Source organism: Schistocerca piceifrons, chromosome 2 (genome assembly GCF_021461385.2).
Source record: "Schistocerca piceifrons isolate TAMUIC-IGC-003096 chromosome 2, iqSchPice1.1, whole genome shotgun sequence".
NCBI lineage: Eukaryota > Metazoa > Arthropoda > Insecta > Orthoptera > Acrididae > Schistocerca > Schistocerca piceifrons.
In genome coordinates this window covers 73,159,508-73,183,754 of record NC_060139.1, presented here as the reverse complement: position 1 = coordinate 73,183,754, position 24,247 = coordinate 73,159,508, and the positions used below count along the sequence as shown (strand labels likewise).

At 38.6% G+C, this 24,247-nt stretch overlaps 1 protein-coding gene across 1 annotated transcript in view; it reads right to left on the bottom strand.

Moving 5' to 3' along the window:
• The window catches only part of LOC124776288 (Golgi apparatus protein 1), a 160,809-nt gene that overhangs the window by 65,891 nt on the left and 70,671 nt on the right, over nt 1–24,247 (bottom strand). Inside the window, exons 7-10 of the mRNA XM_047251197.1 lie at nt 22,819–23,083; nt 22,058–22,227; nt 21,643–21,969; nt 10,866–11,073 (exon numbers count right to left, since the gene is read on the bottom strand). Coding sequence (XP_047107153.1) covers nt 10,866–11,073; nt 21,643–21,969; nt 22,058–22,227; nt 22,819–23,083 — 970 coding nt within the window. The remainder of the gene's footprint in view (nt 1–10,865; nt 11,074–21,642; nt 21,970–22,057; nt 22,228–22,818; nt 23,084–24,247) is intronic.

Genomic DNA, 24,247 nt, shown 5'->3' with positions numbered 1-24,247 from the left:
TCCGCTTGCTTTGCACTCGATTCTAAGCCGCAGGCGGTTTTTTGGATTACAAAAACCGGAAAAAAGTGCGGCTTAGATTCGAGTAAATATGGTAGTAGGTGAATATGGATTGGGGCTAAGAAATGAAAGAGGAAGCCACCTCGTAGAATTTTGCACAGAGCGTAACTAAATCATAGCTAACACTTGGTTCAAGAATCATGAAAGGAGGTTGTATACATGGAAGAACCCTGGAGATACTAGAAGGTTTCAGATAGATTATATAATGGTAAGACAGAGATTTAGGAACCAGGTTTTAAATTGTAAGACATTTCCAGGGGCAGATGTGGACTTTGACCACAATTTATTGGTTATGAACTATAGATTAAAACTGAAGAAACTGCAAAAAGGTGGGAATTTAAGGAGATGCACCTGGATAAACTGAAAGAACCAGAGGTTGTACAGAGTTTCAGGGAGAGCATAAGGGAACAATTGACAGGAATGGAGGAAAGAAATACAGTAGAAGAAGAATGGGTAGCTTTGAGAGATGAAATAGTGAAAGCAGCAGAGGATCAAGTAGCTAAAAAGACGAGGGCTAGTAGAAATCCTTGGGTAACAGAAGAGATACTGAATTTAATTGATGAAAGGAGAAAATATAAAAATGCAGTAAATGAAGCAGGCAAAAAGGAATACAAACGTCTCAAAAATGAGATCGACAGGAAGTGCAAAATGGCTAAGCAGGGATGGCTAGAGGACAAATGTAAGGATGTAGAGGCTTATCTCACGAGGAGTAAGATAGATACTGCCTACAGCAAAATTAAAGAGTCCTTTGGAGAAAAGAGAAACACTTGTATGAATATCAAGAGCTCAGATGGAAACCCAGTTCTAAGCAAAGAAGGGAAAGCAGAAAGGTGGAAGGAGTATATAGAGGGTCTATACAGTGGCGATGTTCTTGAGGACAATATTATGGAAATGGAAGAGGATGTAGATGAAGATGAAATGGGAGATATGATACTGCGTGAAGAGTTCGACAGAGCACTGAAAGACCTAAGTCGAAACAAGGCCCCGGGAGTAGACAACATTCCATCAGAACTACTGATAGCCTCGGGGGAGCCAGTCCTGTCAAAACTCTACCATCTGGTGAGCAAGATGTATGAGACAGGTGACATTCCCTCAGTCTTCAAGAAGAATATAATAATTCCAATCCCAAAGAAAGCAGGTGTTGACAAATGTGAAAATTACCGAACTATCAGTTTAATAAGTCACAGCTGCAAAATACTAACGCAAATTCTTTACAGACGAATGGAAAAACTGGTAGAAGCAGACATCGGGGAAGATCAGTTTGGGTTCCGTAGAAATGTTGGAACACGTGAGGCAATACTGACCCTACGACTTATCTTAGAAGAAAGATTAAGAAAAGGCAAACCTACGTTTCTAGCATTTGTAGACTTAGAGAAAGCTTTTGACAATGTTGACTGGAATACTCTCTTTCAAATTCTGAAGGTGGCAGGGGTAAAATACAGGTAGCGAAAGGCTATTTACAATTTGTACAGAAACCAGATGGCAGTTATAAGAGTCGAGGGGCATGAAAAGGAAGCAGAGGTTGGGAAGGGAGTGAGACAGGGTTGTAGCCTCTCCCCGATGCTATTCAATCTACTTTATTGAGCAAGCAGTAAAGGAAACAAAAGAAAAGTTCGGAGTAGGCATTAAAATCCATGGAGAAGAAATAAAAACTTTGAGGTTCGCCGATGACATTGTAATTCTGTCAGAGACAGCAAAGGACCTGTAAGAGCAGCTGAACGGAATGGACAGTGTCTTGAAAGGAGGGTACAAGATGAACATCAACAAAAGCTAAACGAGGATAATGGAATGTAGTCGAACTAAGTCGGGTGATGCTGAGGGAATTAGATTAGGAAATGAGACACTTAAAGTAGTAAAGGAGTTTTGCTATTTGGGGAGCAAAATAACTGATGATGGTCGAAGTAGAGAGGATATAAAATTTAGACTGGCAATGGCAAGGAAAGCGTTTCTGAAGAAGAGAAATTTGTTAACATTGAGTATTGATTTAAGTGTCAGGAAGTCGTTTCTGAAAGTATTTGTATGGAGTGTAGCCATGTATGGAAGTGAAACATGGACGATAAATAGTTTAGACAAAAAGAGAATAGAAGCTTTCGAAATGTGGTGCTACAGAAGAATGCTGAAGATTAGATGGGTAGATCACATAACTAATGAGGAGGTATTGAATAGAATTGGGAGAAGAGGAGTTTGTGGCACAACTTGACTAGAAGAAGGGATCGGTTGGTAGGACATGTTCTGAGGCATCAAGGGATCACCAATTTAGTACTGGAGGGCAGGGTGGAGGGTAAAAATCGTAGAGGGATACCAAGAGATGAATACACTAAGCAGATTCAGAAGGATGTAGGTTGCAGTAGGTACTGGGAGATGAAGAAGCTTGCACAGGGTAGAGCAGCATGGAGAGCTGCATCAAACCAGTCTCTGGACTGGAGACCACAACAACAACATCAAAAGTTATAATGCCCAGATAATACAAGGAATAGTATGTAGGTTGAAAGCAGAAGGAATAGCATTGAAATACTGCACTCGGATTGGATTATCTATCATAAGGCAAGGCCATAAGCCAATTGTGGCAGTGTATTTTAGTACATAAGTCAACAATATGTAATGAGGTTTTGGTGACTGGATGTGGATTTGAACTGTTGTCCTCCAGAATGTGAGCCTAGTGTGCTAGCAAGTGTGCCATCTCACTCATTTTAAACATTAAAGGAGGGTCAAACACGGTAACTGGATGCTTTTATAGACCACCTGCATCAGGAGCTGTTGTGGCAGAGACCTTCAGAGAGAACTTGCAAAATATTGTAAATACATTTTTTCCTAATCAAGTTTACTGTAGTAGGGGGAGACTGGAATTTATCAGCTATAGAATTGGTGAGTCCTGTGATCAAAACTGCTGCCAGAGACAGTGATTCGTTTCACATCATTCTGGAGATCTTATCTAAAAATTACTGCAAGCAGATAGATAAAGAGCCAATTTGTGAGTGTAATATCTTAGGCCCTCTAACAACAGAAGACCAGAACTTTCTGAAACAGTTAATATGGAGGAAGATGTCAGTGATTATAAGATTGTGGTAGCATCAATGACCATGGGTTTTATAAGACATTTAAGAAAGGTAGTCAAAATCAGATATTTAGTGCTGAGCACGAAGATGTGGAACACAAATGGATAAAATTCAAAATCATTGTTCAACATGCCTCAAACAAGTATGTTCCAAACAAAATTGCTAGGGCTAGGAAAGACTCACAGTGGTTTAATAGCCAAGTTAGAAAACTTCACCATAGATTTAAGAGAAGTCAGAATTTAGTTGGCAAACAAAAGATGAATGAAGTGAAAATGAGAAAAAGGAGAGCAATGAGAGAAGTGTTCAATGATTTTGAAAGAAAAATTTTGCCAACTGACCTTATCAAAATCCTAAGTTTCGGTCTCTTATAAAATCAATAAGCTGCTTTAAATCATCTATTTAGTCACTCAGTGATCATATTGGCACAAAAATAGGAGATGACAGAGAGTAGGCCAAAAAACTGAACTAGTTCTTCCAAAGTTGTTTCACCACAGAAGATCACAACACACTTCCTCTTTTCAGTCACTACACGAAAGACGAAATTGCAGATACTGAGATGAGTGACAATGGTATTGAAAAGCAACTATAGTTGCTTAGTAGTGAAAAGGAACCCGGACCAGGTCAGATACTATAAAATTCTACATAGATTATGTGAAAGAACTTGCTCCCCTTATAGCAAAACTTTATTGTAGTTCACTGAAGCAATGAAGGGTACCTAGTGTTGGGCAGAAGTGCACGTCATTCCCACTTTGAAGAATGGTCAAAGAATCAATCCACATAATTGTAGGCCCCTATAGTTGACATCAATCTGTTTTAGAATTTTGGAATATTTTCTAAACTCAATTTTTTTTAAATTTTTTTTTTTAGAATGAAAATCTCCTCTATGAAAATCATGGATTCCTCAAACAGAGATCTTGGGTAACTCAGTTCATTCTGTTCCTTCATTAGATCCACAGCATTGTAGACATGGGTGCCTAGGATGATGCCGTGTTAATTGACATCAGGAAGACATTTGTTACAGTCCCTCATTGCCATTTAGTGAAGAACTATGAGCTTATCAAGTACTGGACCAGATTTGTGATTGGATTCAAGACTTGACAGAATTCAATAAATTGCTCTTAATGGAACAAAATCTACAGATATAAAAGTCATTTCAGGAGAATCCCAAGGAATTGTGATAGGACCATTACTGCTTATAATTTATATTAATGATCTAATGGATAATGTCAGAGGCTGTATAAGACTGTTCACAAACGATATGATTATCTAGAAGAAGTAGCAATGCCAAAAGACAGTAGTGATTTGCTGAAGACTTGCAGAGGATTGAGGATTGGTGCTGGGACTTGCAGTTGACTCTGAACGTAAATAAATGTAACATACTGTGCATATGTAGGAGAAGAAATTCAGTACTGGGCAATTCCACTTTTGATGACAAATTGCTGGAAACAGTAACTACCATAAAATATCTAGAGTAACCATACAGATCGGACTTAAGTTGGCTGAAATTCTGAAAGAGTACATTCCAGGAAGAGCCAGACAACATATTACCTCCCAAAAATGTCTTGGAAAACTATACCACAATGAGAAACTTCAAGAACTTTTGAGCTAGTAAGGATGTCTGCTGACACTCATTCTTCCCACAAGCCGTTTGCAAATGGAACTTGGAATGGTGGATCAGTTAGTGGTACCAGAAGTACCCTCATAATACACAATGCTAGGCGCTAGTGCAGATATAAAACTTGTAACTGAATTAGATATGTATCTTTAGCAAATCTACTACCAATTCCTTGAACAGAGGACTGCCGCCAGTAATCGGAAAAAAGCACAGATCACACTTACCAACCGAAAAAATTATCGGCAGGACTGACACACACAAACTTTCCATTGACACCTGTGATCACAAGTGACCAGCGCCCTCCCCTTCCACCCCCTCCCTATCCCTTTCCCCATAACTTTATCACCTCAGATAATTTACTTCCTCTTCCTGTTAGGTGTAGGCCATGCTCTGTGTATCCACACCTCCAAATAACAGCAACTGGCAGAACACTCACATGGATTCAGAACATACCAATAACGTGAAACGTACTGCACACACTTCACATGCAATAGCCTAAGCAGCAAATGCAACTGATGTCGTTATCCATGAGGAAGTAGTATGTTATGAATTAATATTGATCTTGAAAAAATATCAGCACAATGAGTAAAGTACAAAAACTATTGTAGCTTTCAGAGCTACTTGTTCCTTCCTCAAGGAGGAAGCAGGTAGTAGCAGGTCATTCAAGCCCTAGGACACGAAGATGAGGGGAGAATTATTTTTGAATTGACATCCACCACATTATTAACATCCCTCCAGTCAGTTTCCTGTTGTGCTGCCTGTTGTGCTGCCCACCCTCCACATTTTTGCTTGTGTAAATAGTTACACAGCTTTCTATGAGGCCAACTGACATTTTATCAAGTAAGACTAGTTGTGCAACATATTCAGAGAAGCCTTATGTTGCTGGATGAACAGTTGTATCGTTGATTAAGTGTTCACTTACAAATATGATGTCTATTTGTGTTCTATTTTCCTATTTGTGTTCTGATTTTCTGTGCAGTTCTCGTGGGGAAAAAACAGAACTCAAGATATAAGTATACAGTAACATTCTCCAATCATTTCTTTTATATCAGTCTTTCATAAAATTAGTGCTAAAATCAGAATGGACTCTCATTTGCTTTCTTTTGTGTGCTAGTTGGCATAATAATGATTCAAAATTTCTAAAAATGTTTGAAAATTTTGCAGTTGGTATCAACAATTATAAATGGGTTTTTTGATAGCAGCAATCTACATGTACAAGCTTCTACTCATTCTTCTAAATGGAAACTGCTGGTTTCAGTACATTGTAGCTTTGTGTTATTTTTAACATACATGACAACTCCACCTTTCTCCATATTTTCATCACAGAAAAAATTATAGCCCTTGGCCTTTAACATATGAATTCCTGTATCTACATGGTGCTCAGGCAGATACCATGAGTCAACTTCCTTTTCTATATACCCCCCCCCCCCCCCTCCACACACACACACATCTTTGATTATCATAATAGTTAATTTACTTTTCCTCCTCCTGTTACATGTAGGCAATGTTTTGTGTATCCATACCTTCATATAACAGCAACTGGCACCACAAAGATACAAGCCCTGCTCACGGTCAGCAGCAACCCGGTCAGTTCCGGGTTAACTTGTCTGATGGCTTTGATCATCTAGGATTGATCACACCACTGCAGAACCTCAACAAAACTCCCATTTGTGCATGTGAATTTACTGAAGTTAATCTATTCAGTTCACTCCTCTATATTTTTGGATAGGGTGCTAACTGCTTTATTTAACAGTTAGTGCCTCAATATCCTCTCTTAACCTGCTAAGCCTAGCGGTAGGTTTTACAATACTTAGATCAGGTATTTTGATCCTACTTTTTCCTGCAGATGTTGGTCAATACACATCCCATTACTACTATCTAACAACAATACCTTTCTTTCTCTACTCATCTCAGCTTCTTTTCTTTCGCATCTCTGCTGCACCCTAATTTTTTATACATCTGAATGAGGCTCCACTCATTTTACAATTAACACGTCATACATATTAAGACAAGGTTCCTTAGAAAAGGATACTGCTAACTTCCTTTCCTACCCCTCTCCAGTTTGTGCATGTGTTCTGTCTGTAATGAGTTCTACATTAATAGGATCTTAAGCAACTAATCTGTATTTTTTTCTCTCTCACACACAATACCCCTTCACCGACAATGACATTTTGGATTCACTTGCACGTATATAATGGTATGATAATGTAGTGAAGAATTCTTTAGTAAAATTCACAGTTAAGTGAAGGGTTTAATGTGCTGATAAGCCATAGTCTAACAGATCTGAATCTCTGTCCTGACATTACACTTGGAGCTAAACCACACAACTCCATAGCACCAGTGTTCCTCAGATGAGTAGGGCGAGATATAGACCAGTTAACCACAGCCTTCAGGTCAGTAAGCTGTTTATACACTTCTGGGAAACTAAACTGCAACTCTCTCAAGGACTGTGCTCAGTAGCACTAGGATATATAATATGTGTATAATGAGGAGTTGTCGTGTTAGTGATTCATTTGTCACATTCATCGGCATCTGGATAGCACTCAGGAGACCTGTTCTTAGTTTAGTGATGGACACAGTCTGCAACACTCATTATCAGTTACAACCATGTGCCACCATTTAGTATGTACTCCTGTTAACAGATTCAGCCACTTGAACAGGGTCACACTGTGGGCCTGTGGGAAACTTGATGGACATATTCACAGATTGCTGCACATTTTGAGCACAATGTATCAGCAGTGTATTGCTGCATTTAGCAGTAGTCAGTGGAAAATCCCCACACCCATAGACCAGGTTCTGGACATACACGAAGTACAAATGCATGTCAAGATGGGTGCTTGTGCAATTAGTAACGGTCGACCAACTATCATCCAGGGAAGAAATCTGGACACATGTTGCACCTGCTGTATCACCAAGCACCATTGGGAACTATTTGCTTACAGCATGACTATGATCAGGAGTGCCTCTAGCCAGGCTATCACTGACACCACAATACTGCAAAGCATGCCTATACTGGCATTGTGAAAGAGTAGATTGGAGAGTGGAATGGTGCTCTGCGGTCTTCAGTAACAAGAGTAGGTTGTGTGTGCGTGCGAGTGATAGATGGACATGTGCATGGCGTATACCTGGCAAGTGACCTATTCTCGAGTGTATCTGCCCAAGAAGCACAGGTCCCACCACAGGCTTCATGAAGTGGAGGCCATCAGTTACAACTCGTGGTTGCATGTGGTGTTTCTGGGCAGTGAAGTAACAAGTACCTGCTACGTTGCATCGGTTGCTATACCTGTGCTACTGCAACTTTTTCAACTGGAAGGTGATTGCTTTTTCGACATTACATGTCCACCTATGCTTGTTGTGACGCAATGTGCCCTTCATGTCCTGGCCAATAAAATCACCAGACATCTTGCCAACTGAACATGTACGGGACATGATGAAGCGAGAAATTACTCGTTCTCCAGAGCCTGCCAAGAACAATTGCTGAAATGCAACAAAGGGTGCAAGATGTTTGGAACCATCTATTCCTGGATGCCATTCAGCACCTTCATAATTGTTTACTTAATGGCATCTTTATGATTGTGTACTTGTGTTGTCACTAGACAGGAATACATTGTATTTTGATGCAGATGTTTGGGTACTATTTACTGTTACGTGTTTCATTTCGTCTGATTTTGTTATGATATGCTCCTAAAATGATGCACTACCAGTCGCATCACTCACCAATAAAATGACCCTGTCCTAGAGGGTTTTGCATTTTTTTTTCCGGCAATGTATATCAATGATGCAGCCCTTGAAAGACATAGGGCTGGTTGTATATAGCCTCTGACCTTAGATTATCACTGAAAATGGCTTCTGATCAAGCTTAACCCAGAAATATGTGTTGTATAATTGTCAATCCTGGGTTATATTGCTCTGAAGTAGAATCAATTTTGACTTGTTAAAATTTGTGGATCAACTGTAGTGACATTACAACACAACACTTTTGATTTGAATAAGAAGCTGTCATTAACCCATAAATATGTAACTATGCAACTCCCTCACTGCTGAAAGAAAAGATCGAAATATTTGTGTGTTGATTTTGGCAGCCCATATACAGGGTGATTCACGAATATATTTGGATATTTTAATATGTTCTTCTACAAGTAAAACTAAAGAAAAAAGTTCATATGAACATTGGTCCACAAATGTTTGGTTACAGATTTATGGCTAATAAAAGATTTTGCTTGAAATTTAGCAACTTCACTAATATGAAGCCTTCACAAAACTGAACGAGATTAAAGTAAAGCACGATTTCCATTTATTTTGTTGTTATTGATCTGGTGAATCTAATAAAACATGTCCCAGATGTGTATCTGCGTAGTTTTCCTGAACATCCAGAGAAGCAAAGACATAATTTCATAAAATTTTTAATTTATCAGTTACTTGGCGCAATTCATTCTTTAAATTCCAGACAACTGCACAAAGTTTTGAACAGAAGTTGTAGAGAATTTAATTTTGGAAAAATGATGGTAATAACGTTAACTGAAACTGAATGAATGCGTATTCTCCTGTCGTAAATTTGTAAGGCATCCCTATTTCATAAATAATCTACAAACTACAACAGTCACTATGTGGTTTCACTTAAATATAGTGTTGTTATTATGCTCTTTCACTGAACAATACAGAAAAATAACTTGTTTCAAGGTTAGGAAAGACAAACAACTCACTACCGGATGCCAACGATGACATTAACGTACCATGTCACCCTCACAACGTCTCTACATTCTTAAATTTACTTGTATAATAATCTTTGCTTTTCTGGTTGTTCTGGAAAGCTAATGCAGATACATGCCTGGGACATTCTTCCAATTCATCTGTGGCATGAATCAGCAAACCAGTGTTTAATAGTGTTAGTTGAAAACAGTCTTGGTTGCAATTTTAGTTTTTTTTATTTATCAACGCGTTTCACCTTATTTAGGCATCTTCAGGCTGATCTTAATTTGGTATTTCTTAGGACAATCCTTCAAACAGTGTAGCTAAAGGGCATCATCGAGTACATCAGGCAACATCACCTTCGTTAACCTCAGTATATACTTTCTAGATGGACGCGAGTGACGCCAAGACCTGCATAACGCATACACGTTTACAGGAGCAAATAATAGAATAAGATGGGACTTAAGTAGTGAGCATAATGCTAACTACTTAAGGAGAGTCAGCCGATTTTATGCCTGACAGCGGTATTTAGATTAGCAACAATGCTAAAGATTATTAGGACAGAAATCTATGGAACGGGAGAAGTTCATCATTTCCAATCACCTGTTTAGATGCAGTAAGTGTACCAGGTTCTTGAGGTAAGAATGTTGATAAAAAATGCTAACAACATACTAGATTGAAAGGTACAAATTCCAATAATTCATGTTGGTTGCTTTGAATATGGAGTAATTATTGTTCGAACACACATGATTATGAAAACAACAATTAGCACAATGTATGGACATTATTAAACAAAGATAATAATAACGAGGATAAACAATGGTTCAAAGTTAACTGGAGGGTAGCAGTAGCTTAGGAAACAAAAGGTATAAAGGGCAAAGGATGTACAATTAATGAAAGGGGAGGGAAACAGACAAAAATAAATTAAAAAAATAAATAATGAAAAAAAGCAGAGAAAGAGAAGGTGCAAGAAGAGCGCAATGAAACTAAAACTTTAGGTGGAGGTAAGAGAAGATAAGTTATCCACTGTTGACAGCAGTTTACCAGCACAAGAAATATTTTATAACACTCATAAGTGATTGAAACACATCTGAAGTTATGAACGAGAAAACAGAATAAATGTTTATTTTATCTTCTGAATATGGCATTTCATGTTGCAATTGGATGAAAAAATACAGTTTGTTTCATGCCAAAATAAAAAAAATGATTTATGATTATATTCTCTTCCATAAATTTTAGTTACCATTTCTTACACTAATTCTGTTCTATTTTTTGTGCTATCTTTCACCACAGATAAAAGGAGTGAATCATAGTTAACAAAAATGGTGGAGTTATCTGAGCTTCTGAAATCAGAAAAACAATAAGAAATTCATATGTAATACATATATTTTGTAGTCAACATTTACTACACCCTACAGCACAGTGTCATAAATTAAACTGCAACTTACCTGTGCAGCTCCTTTTGGAATCCCTTTGCAAAACTGCTGTACATCTTTGTAGCAATTCTTCTTAATCCTGGGATCAAAATCAATATTCTCTCTTTGTTGAAATAACTGAGCTCTCAGTTGTTGCCTGCAATCTTTGGGTATGTTTTGTTTCACATTTCGCAACGTATCATTGCGAACAATTTCACTTAGACATCGTATAACATCTGCTCTGGAATCATAATTAATTCACATACATAAATATATATGATCATCATAGACTGTAACTAAATAAAACATAAAAGCCAGAAGTCACAGTTTGTATATTGTAATCAGAAAATAAAAATGTCTTATGTTTCACTTAATTGCAAGCAGTCCATGGGCAGGACATGCAACAAGATGAGGCAGTTAGAGATAAACTCTCTGTCCTTTGTATGTGAAGTTAATAACAAGAAAGTTAAAGGTATAAGGAATGGAAGTAACAGCAAATCAGAGTTTTTTTTAATTGTGAAGTTATCTATGTACAAACAAATTTATAGCACTACATGCAATAGGAAATGTACAAAAGATACCATCTGAGATACAGCTTCTAGTATAGTAAAGGATTATTCCACATCATACCACGCAGGTCATGTCACCCATCATCTCAGATTTTCAAGAAACATTGAACATTTGCTTATTCTTATAACATACAAACTTCAGCAGCACACACACACACACACACACACACACACACACACACACACACACACACACACACACACACACACAACTTGAACACAAGTCTGCAGTCAGAGAGCTGAAACAACAGTATGGTTTCAGCTCTCTGAGCTAGAACTGTGTGAATCTTTTTGTTGTGCCTATTGCGACTCAGCATCTCCGATATATGGTGAATAGCAACTTTCCTTCTCTGGTATTGTTATAGTCTTTAAAAATTACTGAATTAGTCAAACGACAGGAAATAAATTTTTACAACTGAAGTTAACTTGTCTGCCTAGAATGAATTATACTTAAATATGCTAATTTGATACCCTTGCATCTGAGGCAGTGAGACAGTGAGTGGATGAACTTACTTAAAATGATTGTTTTACATCACAGCAAAAAGTATTTCGATTTCAGATCTGTGTGTCAGTTAGCAGAAGACCCATTAAAATTTTTATTTTATTAAAAAGATTACAATCTGGGGGATTATTTAAGACCAAAATCGGGTTCCCAGCAGGTTGGTGAAATGTGATATCAGCACTTTTCCACATCTTCACAATTTTTCTGAAATCGAAAATTGAAGTACATTAATATATTTTTTTTAATTTTCTTTGTTACTTTGCTGCTTCAATAACTGCATATCTGTTGACTATATGCCTTACTTAACTTCTGAAAAAAAAATCCAAATCAAAAGCTTCATAAATACCCGAGTTATTTGCATTTATGTAGGTAACCACCATTTTGCACTGACATTCTTGTAGAGTCCAGTTATTAGAATATCACAACACTTGAAATTCAATATAAAATACAGCTGTAGTCTGAGACCATAAAGATTTTGCAGAAGTCTCTATATTATAAGTGAAAGCAAATGTGCACAGTTTTGTGAAAATGTGAGGCAGAGGATTAAAAATCCTCGAATAATTGTGTGTTTTGACATGGAATGAATCTAAATTAAATGCTGAAGACATTACTTGGTGAAGGGTTATCAGCTAAAAAGCTTCAAGACAAATACGTGTTGTAGCAACAACCAAGAGCTGTGCTGCAGTTTAGAGTGAACTGCATTACTGCAACATTTAATAACACAGCACGCAAAGGCATGAAAATAGTGCGAGAATATAAAGCAAGAATCAATGCTGGGAGTAGTTATAAAAATCAAAGAATAAATGAATATCACTGATAATGTTGCTTAGTATAAACACTTTTTGTCTTGAGTGTATTGGTATACAAGGCACAGTCATCACATCATCTCTCCTCTTAGTGTTAATGGCATCTTTGATTGAAGCAGATGCGACATCTGGGTCATGTAACAACTGGTTTTGCTGCTGCTGAGGCATCAGGGTCTGCATCCTATGTCTGTTGCACCTTGTTTGTGATAGGTGGTGGAACAGCAAGCGATTCTGTCTTGCATGTGGTTGATGAGTAAGGTGATTTGCTCATACCAGCATATGCAGTGCTGAGCACAGATTTAAGATGGATGACAAAGATTGTTGTTAGGGTATCCATGACATCAACCTAAACATTTTGACAGCTCTGCTGAGGACTGGATACAGTCCATCCTTTGGTGGCTGAAAAAGCTTATAGAAAGCATTGTGGTGAACAAAAACTTGGTTGCACTTGCAGAGGTCAATGAAGATGAAAGGTAAGTGAGTCTGTTCATCTCTCGACGCAACAGGCCAGAGCTGCCGTATCTGTGTGCGTAGTTTGCTGACAAAGTCTGATGCCTCAATAAGGGTGTCTGCACGTTGCTGAGGAACTCACCGAGCATTTAGATCAGTTGGCTATAGACGATATCTCCTGCTGTAGATTACAAATCGCCCTTGATGGACAAGAAGGCCCAGAAGGATGATAAACAGCAGCTTCTTTTGTCCAACATTGTGATTCATGCATTGAAGGGATATCTCTAACGGTCAGTCCAGGTATTCTTCTAAACCATTTGCTGCCAGATGATACACCATTCATTGAATGCGTTTCATGCCTAGCAGGGCACCAAGTGCCTTGAACCAGTAAGATTCAAATTGCCTGCCCTGGTCAGTGTTAATGCGAAGGTGCACACCAAAAAGAGCACTCAATCCACAGAAGAATGTGGCTGGGACTATTTCAGCATTGATGGTTGACCATGGGAAAGACTTCAGTCCAACAAGTGAAGCAGTCGATGGCAGTTGGGCAGTAAGTATATCCTTCAGATGGTGGTAAAGATCCAATGATATCAATGTGTATGTGGTCGAATCACTGGCTAGGTGGGACAAATGGGCCAAGGGGTGCACTGACATGGCAAGTGCTCTTACTCTGCTGATAGGCCATACACTTTTGCACTAATATCTTGCAATCTTTGTCAATACTTGGCCTCACAAAAATTTGTTTAACCAAACTTGTTATACCTTGGCCTCTGGATGAGACAAATCGTGCAGGGATGAGAGTGCCTATTGCTGAAAGTTGATAGTCACAAATGGGTACGGCATCTACGTGAATATCTCACAATTCAACAGCACGTTTAACAGTGGTACTTGGACATGATTGAACTGCAGACTAGATCGCTGTGTCAGTAAATCTTTCAGCTCGTTATTGGGTTGCTGGGTCAAAGTGAGTGCTCCATAATCAACTGCACAAGAGAGGGTGTCTGCTGGCACTGTAGTTATTGGGTATAAGACAACACTGGATACAAGACGACCCCCTCCCCCTTTTTTAAGAGGCTCCTTGAGAAAGAATTTATTTTTTAACATATTTTGGCTAATCAAAGTTACAAACTTTTTTGACATAAGGCATCTGCTTAAAAAATTAACATTACATCTAATCCTAACTTACACCATTTACTGACAGTCTACATTTTGATAATACAAGCTTGTCGTCTGTGTTATTTCTATTTTTAATCATCGTCGGCATCATCCTAACATGACAGCTGTGAAACTTAAATCTTTGTTGTCACAAATATTTGGCAGTTTCTTCTGAATATGTTGGGATTTCTGAGGTTGTGGTTATGGTAGGGCTTGAGGACATAGATGTTTTTTTCGGAACACATAGTGGATTTTATTTCTACACTGATGTAAAAATGTTACAGTGTCTCTTGCTTCCAAACATAATGTCTGCCCACCACACTCTCATTCATTGTATAGAATCGGCAGCTGACACACCCCCAATTATTCTCAACATACTCACGGTGAGCATCAACAGCAGCTGCATGAAACACACAAGTATGCCACTGCCCCCAATCTAGACTTTCAGCATCTCCTGCATAATGTATGCTATTGTTGAACATTTCTCAAATTTTAAAGCTAGTTCGATTCTGAGTACAAGTGGATTCAGGCAAACTGCAGTTTAAACATGGTAGACGTTTATAAAAGTCAAAGTATGCAGTATAGATTCCCATGGCTGGTAGCACAATGAAAGAATACGGTATAGACTCCCATGGTTGGTAGCACAATGAAATCTGCTGGCTGCTTAGCACTCTCCTCCCCCTGCTGAATGTAGTTCTCGGTCAAGCTGGTGTCCTGTTCCACCTCTTAATGCTCTGTAGTGCTGTACTTGAGCAACAGTGAAACATGGACAAGCAATATAATTACTCTAGGGTGCAGATCATATGCAACAACAGCAACCAATACATAAATAAAAGGCTGTACTCACAATTCAGTCCAGCTCTTGAACTTTTGATCATCCTATGATCTAGTGAAATCTGTTGGTACTATCATCACAATGGGTCTTTCCTCAGTAATTCAGTCTTGAAATAACAATTGCAATCAGCTTAACACATTTTATTCTGTTTGTTAGATATTTAATTCTGTATTAATTTTCTTTTTCATTTTATCTGAATGTCGCCATCTTATTCTAAAGCTGATTAAAACAGGGTACCATTTTTCCCCGGTATTTCAATATGAGAAGAGCGACCGAATTTCTCATTTGAAACCCACTTGGTAAATCATTACAGTTTCTCATAACCAAATAAAATACTGAGTTGGGTTCCGAATCACGTAATGGTTTTTCCAAGGACAAGAGTTTTGCCTTACAGTGTTACCTGCAGCATAAATGTATGTATACATTATCCATATAGGTATGAGAACTTTTATTGCAGACCTGTTGAAAGACAACAGAAGTTTGTGAGCTGATAGAATTTAATGCTATTTCCCCTTGTGTTTCACAAAATTGTCAATTTTTAACCAGAGCATTAGACTGTTGTAGTGGCTAGTTCATAGTTTCTCGCATATCCCTTGCACTTGTACGGCTTGTCAAATATCACACAACTGTTCGAGTAAGGATGATACTGCATAGAGTGCTACCGTATATCAGGATATCTACAGCCTATTCAAATGCGAGTATTGTTTGTTAAGCCCTACCCTTCAGGATTCTTCAAAATAAATTTTTACAGAACCTTAAAAGCCAAAGCTTCACCTTTAAATGTAAGATGACTCCTATGTTAATCTATAAAACAGTTCTCCCTCAATGTGGACTATATGAGTCCTAAATTATCCTACATATAGTGGTGAAGCTGATATGGCAATTAATTTGTCTGGTTTGTGACACAAAGCATACATCAGTAACTTGTTGTCAGCAAAAACTGTAAAATGTTGCCCCTCGAGCACGTGCCAGAATTTCTTGAGTGAACTGTATGGTGCATAAGCTCACAATTGTATCTTTACCAGCTCTGCTGTGATGGAGATAGCTTCTGGCTGAAGAATACTAAGGGCTCCAAAGCTGATCTACTTGCTGCTGAAATGCAGCACCTATTGCAGTTGCAGACGTATCAAACATTAATGTGAGTGGTGCTTGTGGGAAGGGTTGAGTTAACAGTGCAGCCTCAGTGATAGAAGTCTTCATTTTGTTGAAGACTGTCTCACCTTTGCTTGTCCAGGCAGTTTGTCACTTGGATTTCTGTGAGCCTTGTAAAAGTTCTTTCAATGAAATGGCCAAGAGTGCACAGTTGCACATGAAATGACGGTATAAATCAGTGATCCCAAGGAATCTTTGCAACTCAGTCAGTAACAGGCTGCTGGAAGTTTGTTATAGCTTCTACCTTCTCCAGTGGTGACCGTATTCCTTCGGCGTTGATGGTGTAAACTACGAAGCAGGCTTATGGTGCCCAAAAGATGCACTTTGATGGGTTTATGAGTCATCCTTGTGGATGAAGGTGAGTAAAGATCTGGTGTAAATATCACATGTGTTCAGTTTCGGCATTGGCCATCACCAACACATCGCGAATATAAACGTAACTTAAGTTGAGATCATGTGTAACTTTATCAATGAAATGATGGAAGGTCCATGGTGTTGCGCAGTTCAAAAGGCATCCTCATCAATTCAAAGAGACTGAATGGAGTACAGAAGGTCTATGTAATCTGAAGCAACAGATTCCTGGTAAAATACACATATCAAATCTAACGTGGAAAAGATATGCTTGCCATGGATGTTAAATGCGAGGTCTTGAATGTGCAAGATAGGACAGCAATCAGGAATTGTTCTAGCATTGAGCTGCTGATAATCAGCATACTGATGTCAACCATTGGTCTACTTGGGGACTACATGTTGCAACAATGCCCAGCTACTGCTTGACAGGCATCAAATTCCCTATGCAAACATAAACAAAACTCTTGTTTTGCTACTTTCAATTTTTTGGTGTTAAGAAATTAGGCTGAATGCAAATTAGCAATCCTAGTCTTGTCAGTATATAATGTATTGTCGACTGTCGTATTGGTGTTAGTGAAAGTAGCTGCTAAGTTATCTCCAAGAACTGTTTCAGAACTTCTACATACGGAAATAACCTGTGATCATTCTCACAGTAGTACTGTCCACACAGAATACAGATCCGTGGCTGCCCAAATTAAAGATGGTGTCTAAGAGATGATGGTGGTGGAGGTCCAATAGCAGGACCTAAAATGACAGAAACTCTGCTCCAAGGATAGTGTGAACCACATCTGGCAGAATAAATTGCCATCCAAACTTATGAAATTGACCTGAGTTTAGTGATAGTGTCATGTGACCATATGTCAGGATGATAGAACCAGTAGAAGCAAGGAGATGACAGACGTCATTGCTGTGGCGAGGCAGATGGGAAGGTACATCAGCTCCTGTATCCAGTAAAGAATTGCAGTTTCATACAAAACTCTGTGACAAACAGTTAACGGCTGCCATTTTGGAATGCAGTTGTTATCGTTACTAACCTAAAAGAGCATTTCTCATTGCACAGGGAGGACTGCATTTCTGTGCTTAAGAGGCAAACTGCCTGTGGTACCAGCGAAACTTCGCAGCTGAGGCAATAGGTTGCATTTCCTCAGTGATCAGTAGCGTTGTAGCTGGTGACTGGAATGCCATATTTGCAGAGTATCTTCTGCATGCCACACTGTTAATCAGCACATTCACACTGTGGCAGATCCGACATTGCAAAACTATGATTTAATATGCAGATTGTGCACAATGCAGATGGCACAGTTGGTTCGTATTTGATGTTCACAGCAGAACTGTACAAAACATCGATCAAATCCAGGAATAATGTTGGGGTCAATGAAGCTGTTGAGGTTTTGAGTAAATTGTTTTACTGCAACATTTAATGACAGCTTGGAAAGGCATAAAAACAGCCTGAGAATATAAAGCAAAAATCAACAGATGGAATAATTATAAAAACCAAAGAATGAACAAATCTCAGCAATAATGTTGTTTAACAATCATTTTGCATCTTCAGCTTATTTGATATACAGAGCACAAGAATCACTACAGCGGCATGAATAAAACACAAATGAGTAAAACAGCAAAAAGATTAAGTTCAAATACAATCTACACTAGCAACCTTCTACCCTTGTTTGTAATTTCTGGATGCATCACAAACAACTCAAAAAAGATTTTATTTGTTTATTTACACGTCTAGTGCTGTAGGACCAAATTGAGGAGCAAATCTCCAAGGTCATGAAATGTGTCAGTACATGAAATTGAAACATAAAAGTAATAACAGATAAAGTAAAATGTTTATGACCCCAAAAATGTCATGCTACAAGTTTAAGTAAACACAATCAACAATATAACATAAGAATCAGCTTACTTATTCAAGGACCTCCTCAACAGAATAGAAGGAGTGACCCATGAGAAACTCTTCAGTTTTTATTTAAAAGTGCCTGGATTGAAGCTAAGATTTTTGAATTCTCGTGGTAGCTTACTGAAAATGGGTGCAGCAATATACAGAACACCTTTCTGCAAAAGAGTTCAGTTTCACTAATTATATGCCCATTCTGTGAAATAAAAACACGTCAGGTTTTGTTGAATTGTGTGTTAGAAACTGTAAAAAGCGAGTCTTACTGTGATTTAGCATTAGTTTATTTTCTACAAGCCATGAACTTATGTCATGAACTGCACTATTTGAAACTGAGCCAATGTTGTACACATCCTTTACTACCAAATTAGTGTCGTCAGCAAACAGAAATATTTTAGAATTACAGGAGTGGCCCCGGCCCCAACACTGATCCCTGGGGATTAATGCTGGTGACCTGGTACTCACTCCCCAACATTTCCTGCAACTGCTGGCCCATACCTCTACCGTGTGAACTACCTAGCAACAGAGTCTTCTTCTTTCTGTTGCACTTTGCAACTGATTTGGGCCTCCTAACTGCTGAGGACTGCTGCATGTTTCCTACACATACACCTACAAGACACTCCCCTCCACTCAACTCTGACAGTTGGTCAAATCTATTGCATATATGCAAAGTAAAACTGTCTGAATACCTCCTCCTTCTAGCTGTCTTCATAGTCTTCTCAAACACACAACGAAAATACATAAAACTAGTGAAAAAGAAATATCCATCTATAAACTACAAGTTTTAACACGTAAGAGATCATAAAAGGGTAATCTTTCATATCATGGTATTTACTTTTAATTTATGGAAAAAACTATCTGGATGGTTTGCTACAACATTATTTTGCCTACCAGTTCCCATAATGTTATCTACATCTACATCTACATTGATACTCCGCAAGCCACCCAACGGTGTGTGGCGGAGGGCACTTTACGTGCCACTGTCATTACCTCCCTTTCCTGTTCCAGTCGCGTATGGTTCGCGGGAAGAACGACTGTCTGAAAGCCTCCGTGCGCGCTCTAATCTCTCTAATTTTACATTTGTGATCTCCTCGGGATGTATGAGTAGGGGGAAGCAATATATTCGATACCTCATCCAGAAACGCACCCTCTCGAAACCTGGACAGCAAGCTACACCGCGATGCAGAGCGCCTCTCTTGCAGAGTCTGCCACTTGAGTTTATTAAACATCTCCGTAACGCTATCACGGTTACCAAATAACCCGGTGACGAAACGCGCCGCTCTTCTTTGGATCTTTTCTATCTCCTCCGTCAACCCGACCTGGTACGGATCCCACACTGATGAGCAATACTCAAGTATAGGTCGAACGAGTGTTTTGTAAGCCACCTCCTTTGTTGATGGACTACATTTTCTAAGCACTCTCCCAATGAATCTCAACCTGGTACCCGCCTTACCAACAATTAATTTTATATGATCATTCCACTTCAAATCGTTCCGTACGCATACTCCCAGATATTTTACAGAAGTAACTGCTACCAGTGTTTGTTCCGCTATCATCCATGTAGCAAGTTTGAAAATACATAAACTAACTGTCAACTGAACTTTTTGTTTAAAACATAATAATGCCAAATTCTCAAGCTAAAAAAGAATGGTAAGTCTGTGTTACACAAAAGTAAAAGTGTAAGCAGACGACCGATACTGGCCATAGGTACAAATGAATAATTGTGACAATCAGTCAACAAGCCAAGCAAAGGCAGTACAACAAAAAGTGCAACAGCAAAATTTAAAATTTCAATGTTCTACAAAATCAAGCATTTTGTCAACATTTATGGAAACACCCTGCTATGATGCCAACTGCTTCAGATTGAAACTACGAATCTATGAAATAACCCAAACCTCATGGTTTTCTACTTCTTTTATATACATTTGATTGTTCCTCAGGATTTATGCGCTTATAAGCTTAATTGTTGTGCTATAACTCAGCTGCTATGAAAGTAAGAGCAGTAGCATTTATTTGTGAGGTAACATTATTAATTAGCATAAAATATTTCACTTTCTGCCCCAAAGGTGACTTCTTCACGAAGATCGTATCAACATGAACACAGTGGAAATTATTTACAGAAAAAGAGAGTTCACTCACTTTCTACACTGATTCATTCTCAGCTTTATTAAGGCCCCAGTACGCAGTCAAATAATTTGTCTAATCTTCCTATGTTTGCCAAATATTGGCACACTTACAGTGCTGAAGTTTAACAGGAGTTCTGAATGACAGAAAATTTGACAAGGTGATGGATGTTGTTTGCACTTACGTTTCACTGCACGCTTTTAGTGAAAAGTAGTTCTATTACAATGTTTTTCTTAGTATCACGAGTTTCCACAACTATGGAAACTACGATCAAGGATAAAAACAGAATAGCACTGGCATTTATCAACGTGGTAGTGCGTCTCATCTTTTGCGTCCATACAATAGACAGAAAGAAGTTACGAAAAAAAATCAGTACTCCACACACAATATCCAAGCAGGATAGTAATAACATAAAACACCTGAAGTGCTCCAGTTCTTCAACATATGATGTAGACTGTACGTTTCCATGTTGTTGTAGTTTAACGAATTGTCATCAGAGGGCCAAGTAGAAGAGAATAAATAATTTTATACTTCTGTCTTCCTTTTGAATGTGAGGCGAAGTAAAACAATTATCAGAAGTTTGGCTGTCCGTCCACAGACAGTTGACATAATCAACAGGTTTCGATCGTACCATTTCCTTTGGAACATTTTAATATGTTTCCTTCTCATTTTAAACCATTCCCTGGACCAGCACCTTGCTTTCTTCTTCTTCTTCTTCTTCTTCAAACACAGTGCCAGAGACAGTGTTACAGGAATGATTTATCTGCATTTGTTGCCAATCCCCTTGTGTCAAAATATATCGCACATGAACAGCATCTGCTTCGAAAGTGAGGTTCAACTGACAAATTTTGTTGGTATGTGTACAAGCTTGTTTGACACATCCATAAAAGAGAATTTGACAAATAATTCTAATCCTTTATGAGGGCCTTAATATGCAAAAGAGAGAATAACAAATAAGAAAAGCAAACTTACTTTGTCTTAATAGCAGGACAGTAGCGAATGACAGATTGTCGACATGCTTCTTTGAATTTGTACGTGAAATGGTAATCTTTTAAGGATATAAGCTGAAAATGTTCAACAGCAGCTCTACATTTGTAGTTTGTTCTGACATCAGGTTCATTTTTATGTGCAATGAGGCAATCCATAACATCTCCCTCATCCTTGCCAGTTTCCAGTTCTGCTTCACAATGTTTCTCCATGACTTTTTGACAGACTGAGAGAATTATAGGATTCAGTTCAATGTGCTCTGCCTGTTCTTCTGTGAAATTTGCAACTGCAGTTTTACACTTAGGATCAAGACTGGAAATAACAAGCAGAATAAGTTATTAATTTCCACTATATTAAAATAAAAAAATGTGTCAGTCTTTAGGGGCTTAGTGCTACGTACCGTTCCAGATTATCCTGTAGGCATACCATTTCTTCACCCTTTCCAGTCTTCTCGTAACAGTGAATAGCTATGTCTTCCATGCATACTTCCTCCACCTCAGGCAACAGATCAACACTAACAGCCCTCTGGCGCATAACTCTACGTATCTCAGCAAGACATTCAGATTTCAGCTGTATGAAGTTACAGGCATTAACAGAGGTATATTAAAAGTGATTTAAGGTAAGACAACATATTTTTTCTATGGATGTAATTCATCAGCAATAATAAACAAAATAAATAAATAGTCCCTGATAACTTTTTTTTATTAAATTAGGTCTGTTGTAATAGTCCAGACCATACAACATTCACTTAAGATATAGCTCAAAATGGTTCAAATGGCTCTGAGCACTATGGGACTTAACATCTGTGGTCATCTGTCCCCTAGAACTTAGAACTACTTAAACCTAACTAACCTAAGGACATCACACACATCCATGCCCGAGGCAGGATTCGAACCTGCGACCGTAGCAGTCGCGCAGTTCCGGACTGCGCGCCTAGAACCGCTAGACCACCGCGGCCGGCTAAGATATAGCTGTCTGCTGCTACAGATACCACTTGTCTCACACATTTTACACCCTCTTCCTCTCTTCCTGACACTGCGTGTAACCCTTCACAATCAGTGGCATACTCATGCGCTTCAAACCATGTTTAATAATTAACAAAAATGCAGTGTGACAATTTTTGTAATAAAAGTACATCTAGATTATAAAGAATCTGCTTACTTTCAATGTTTCCTGAGTGTGATAAGCATAGCGATACAGGCAAGGCAGCACCAAGGGGCCACGTTCAGGGTCCATTTGACCATCTGCATCAATCCAAAATCTCTTTGCGTGGCATAAACGAGCTGCATCTTCACGACAGTTCCTAAAGAGTTGTGGGTCTAGTTTAAAGTCTCGAGCAACAAAATACTGGATCTGAAGAAGTGCTGTTTCACATGCTTCATTCATGTGGTCAGTGCCAAGCTTCTCCATCAAGCAGGACAAAACCCTGAAAGACGGGAGGAAATGAATAAATTTGGAAAAAAGAAAAGGAATGGTGGAGAAAATACAATATATCAGATGAATAGGTCTGCCACTTCTGTCGATAATTATCACATCAGTAGAGCCAGGTTTAGTTAACTGTTCAGACCTCTTTTGATGCCCTCCAAAGAATCAATTGATTTGACAGATATGGAACTACCACTTGTGTCAATGATACAGGCTACCACCAAAGGTGCTGGAAACCATAAATCAGATGTAGCAAATACCTTTACTTAACTGCTTTAATGTGGATGCACGCTGCTCAGTCACAGCAAGTAATCCTTGCTGTGTGAAACCCCGCCGTAAGTCACTGTTACACATGACAGGTAGCACATCAAGCTTAATAACCTCAGCACAGGCTCTGGGAAACAGACTTACGTTAACTAATCATCATCATCATCATCAACATCATCATTTCTTCTTCTTCTTCTTCTTCTTCTTCTTCTTCTTCTTCTTCTTCACTACAGTGCTTGATGGGCCTTGCCTTCTTAACAATCTTCCTCCACAAATCTTTGTTTTTCTCTTCCATTCTTGGATCTCCATCTTGATAAGGTAAGCCAACATTTTCAAACCACCTAGCTCTTGCATAGCCCTTCCTTGTTTTGGAGTACAATCTGCCTTTCATAATTTGTTTGGGCATCCTGACATGTGTCATCTTCCCCATATGTTCTAACCACCATTTTCTTTGTGATTCAACAACTTTCACTATATCTTTCCCTTTTATAAGCTCTTGTATTTCATGGTTGTACGTTGTTCCCCACCACCTGCCCTCTCATGGGCTCATAAATTTTTGGTAGGGTTTCCTTTCAAATGCCCTTAGGTTGTTTAGATCTGCTTCTGTCGTTGTCAACATTTCTGACCCATATATAACAACTGGTCACACAAGGGAATAGCATACTCTTGACCTGGTTGACCTTCTAATAGAGAATTCTTTAAAACCTGTAAGTCTGCATAATAGGCTGTTTCCTGCTTGTATCATTCTCTAATACATTGTCTCACATTATTATCACTGATCAAGAGGGCACCTAAGTCACTGAAGCAGCCGACAGCTCTAAAACATTTCTTAGGGGCCTTGAGGTCATGTAGTGTTGTGCATTCCTCAGAAATGGACATTACCATGTATTTGATCTGG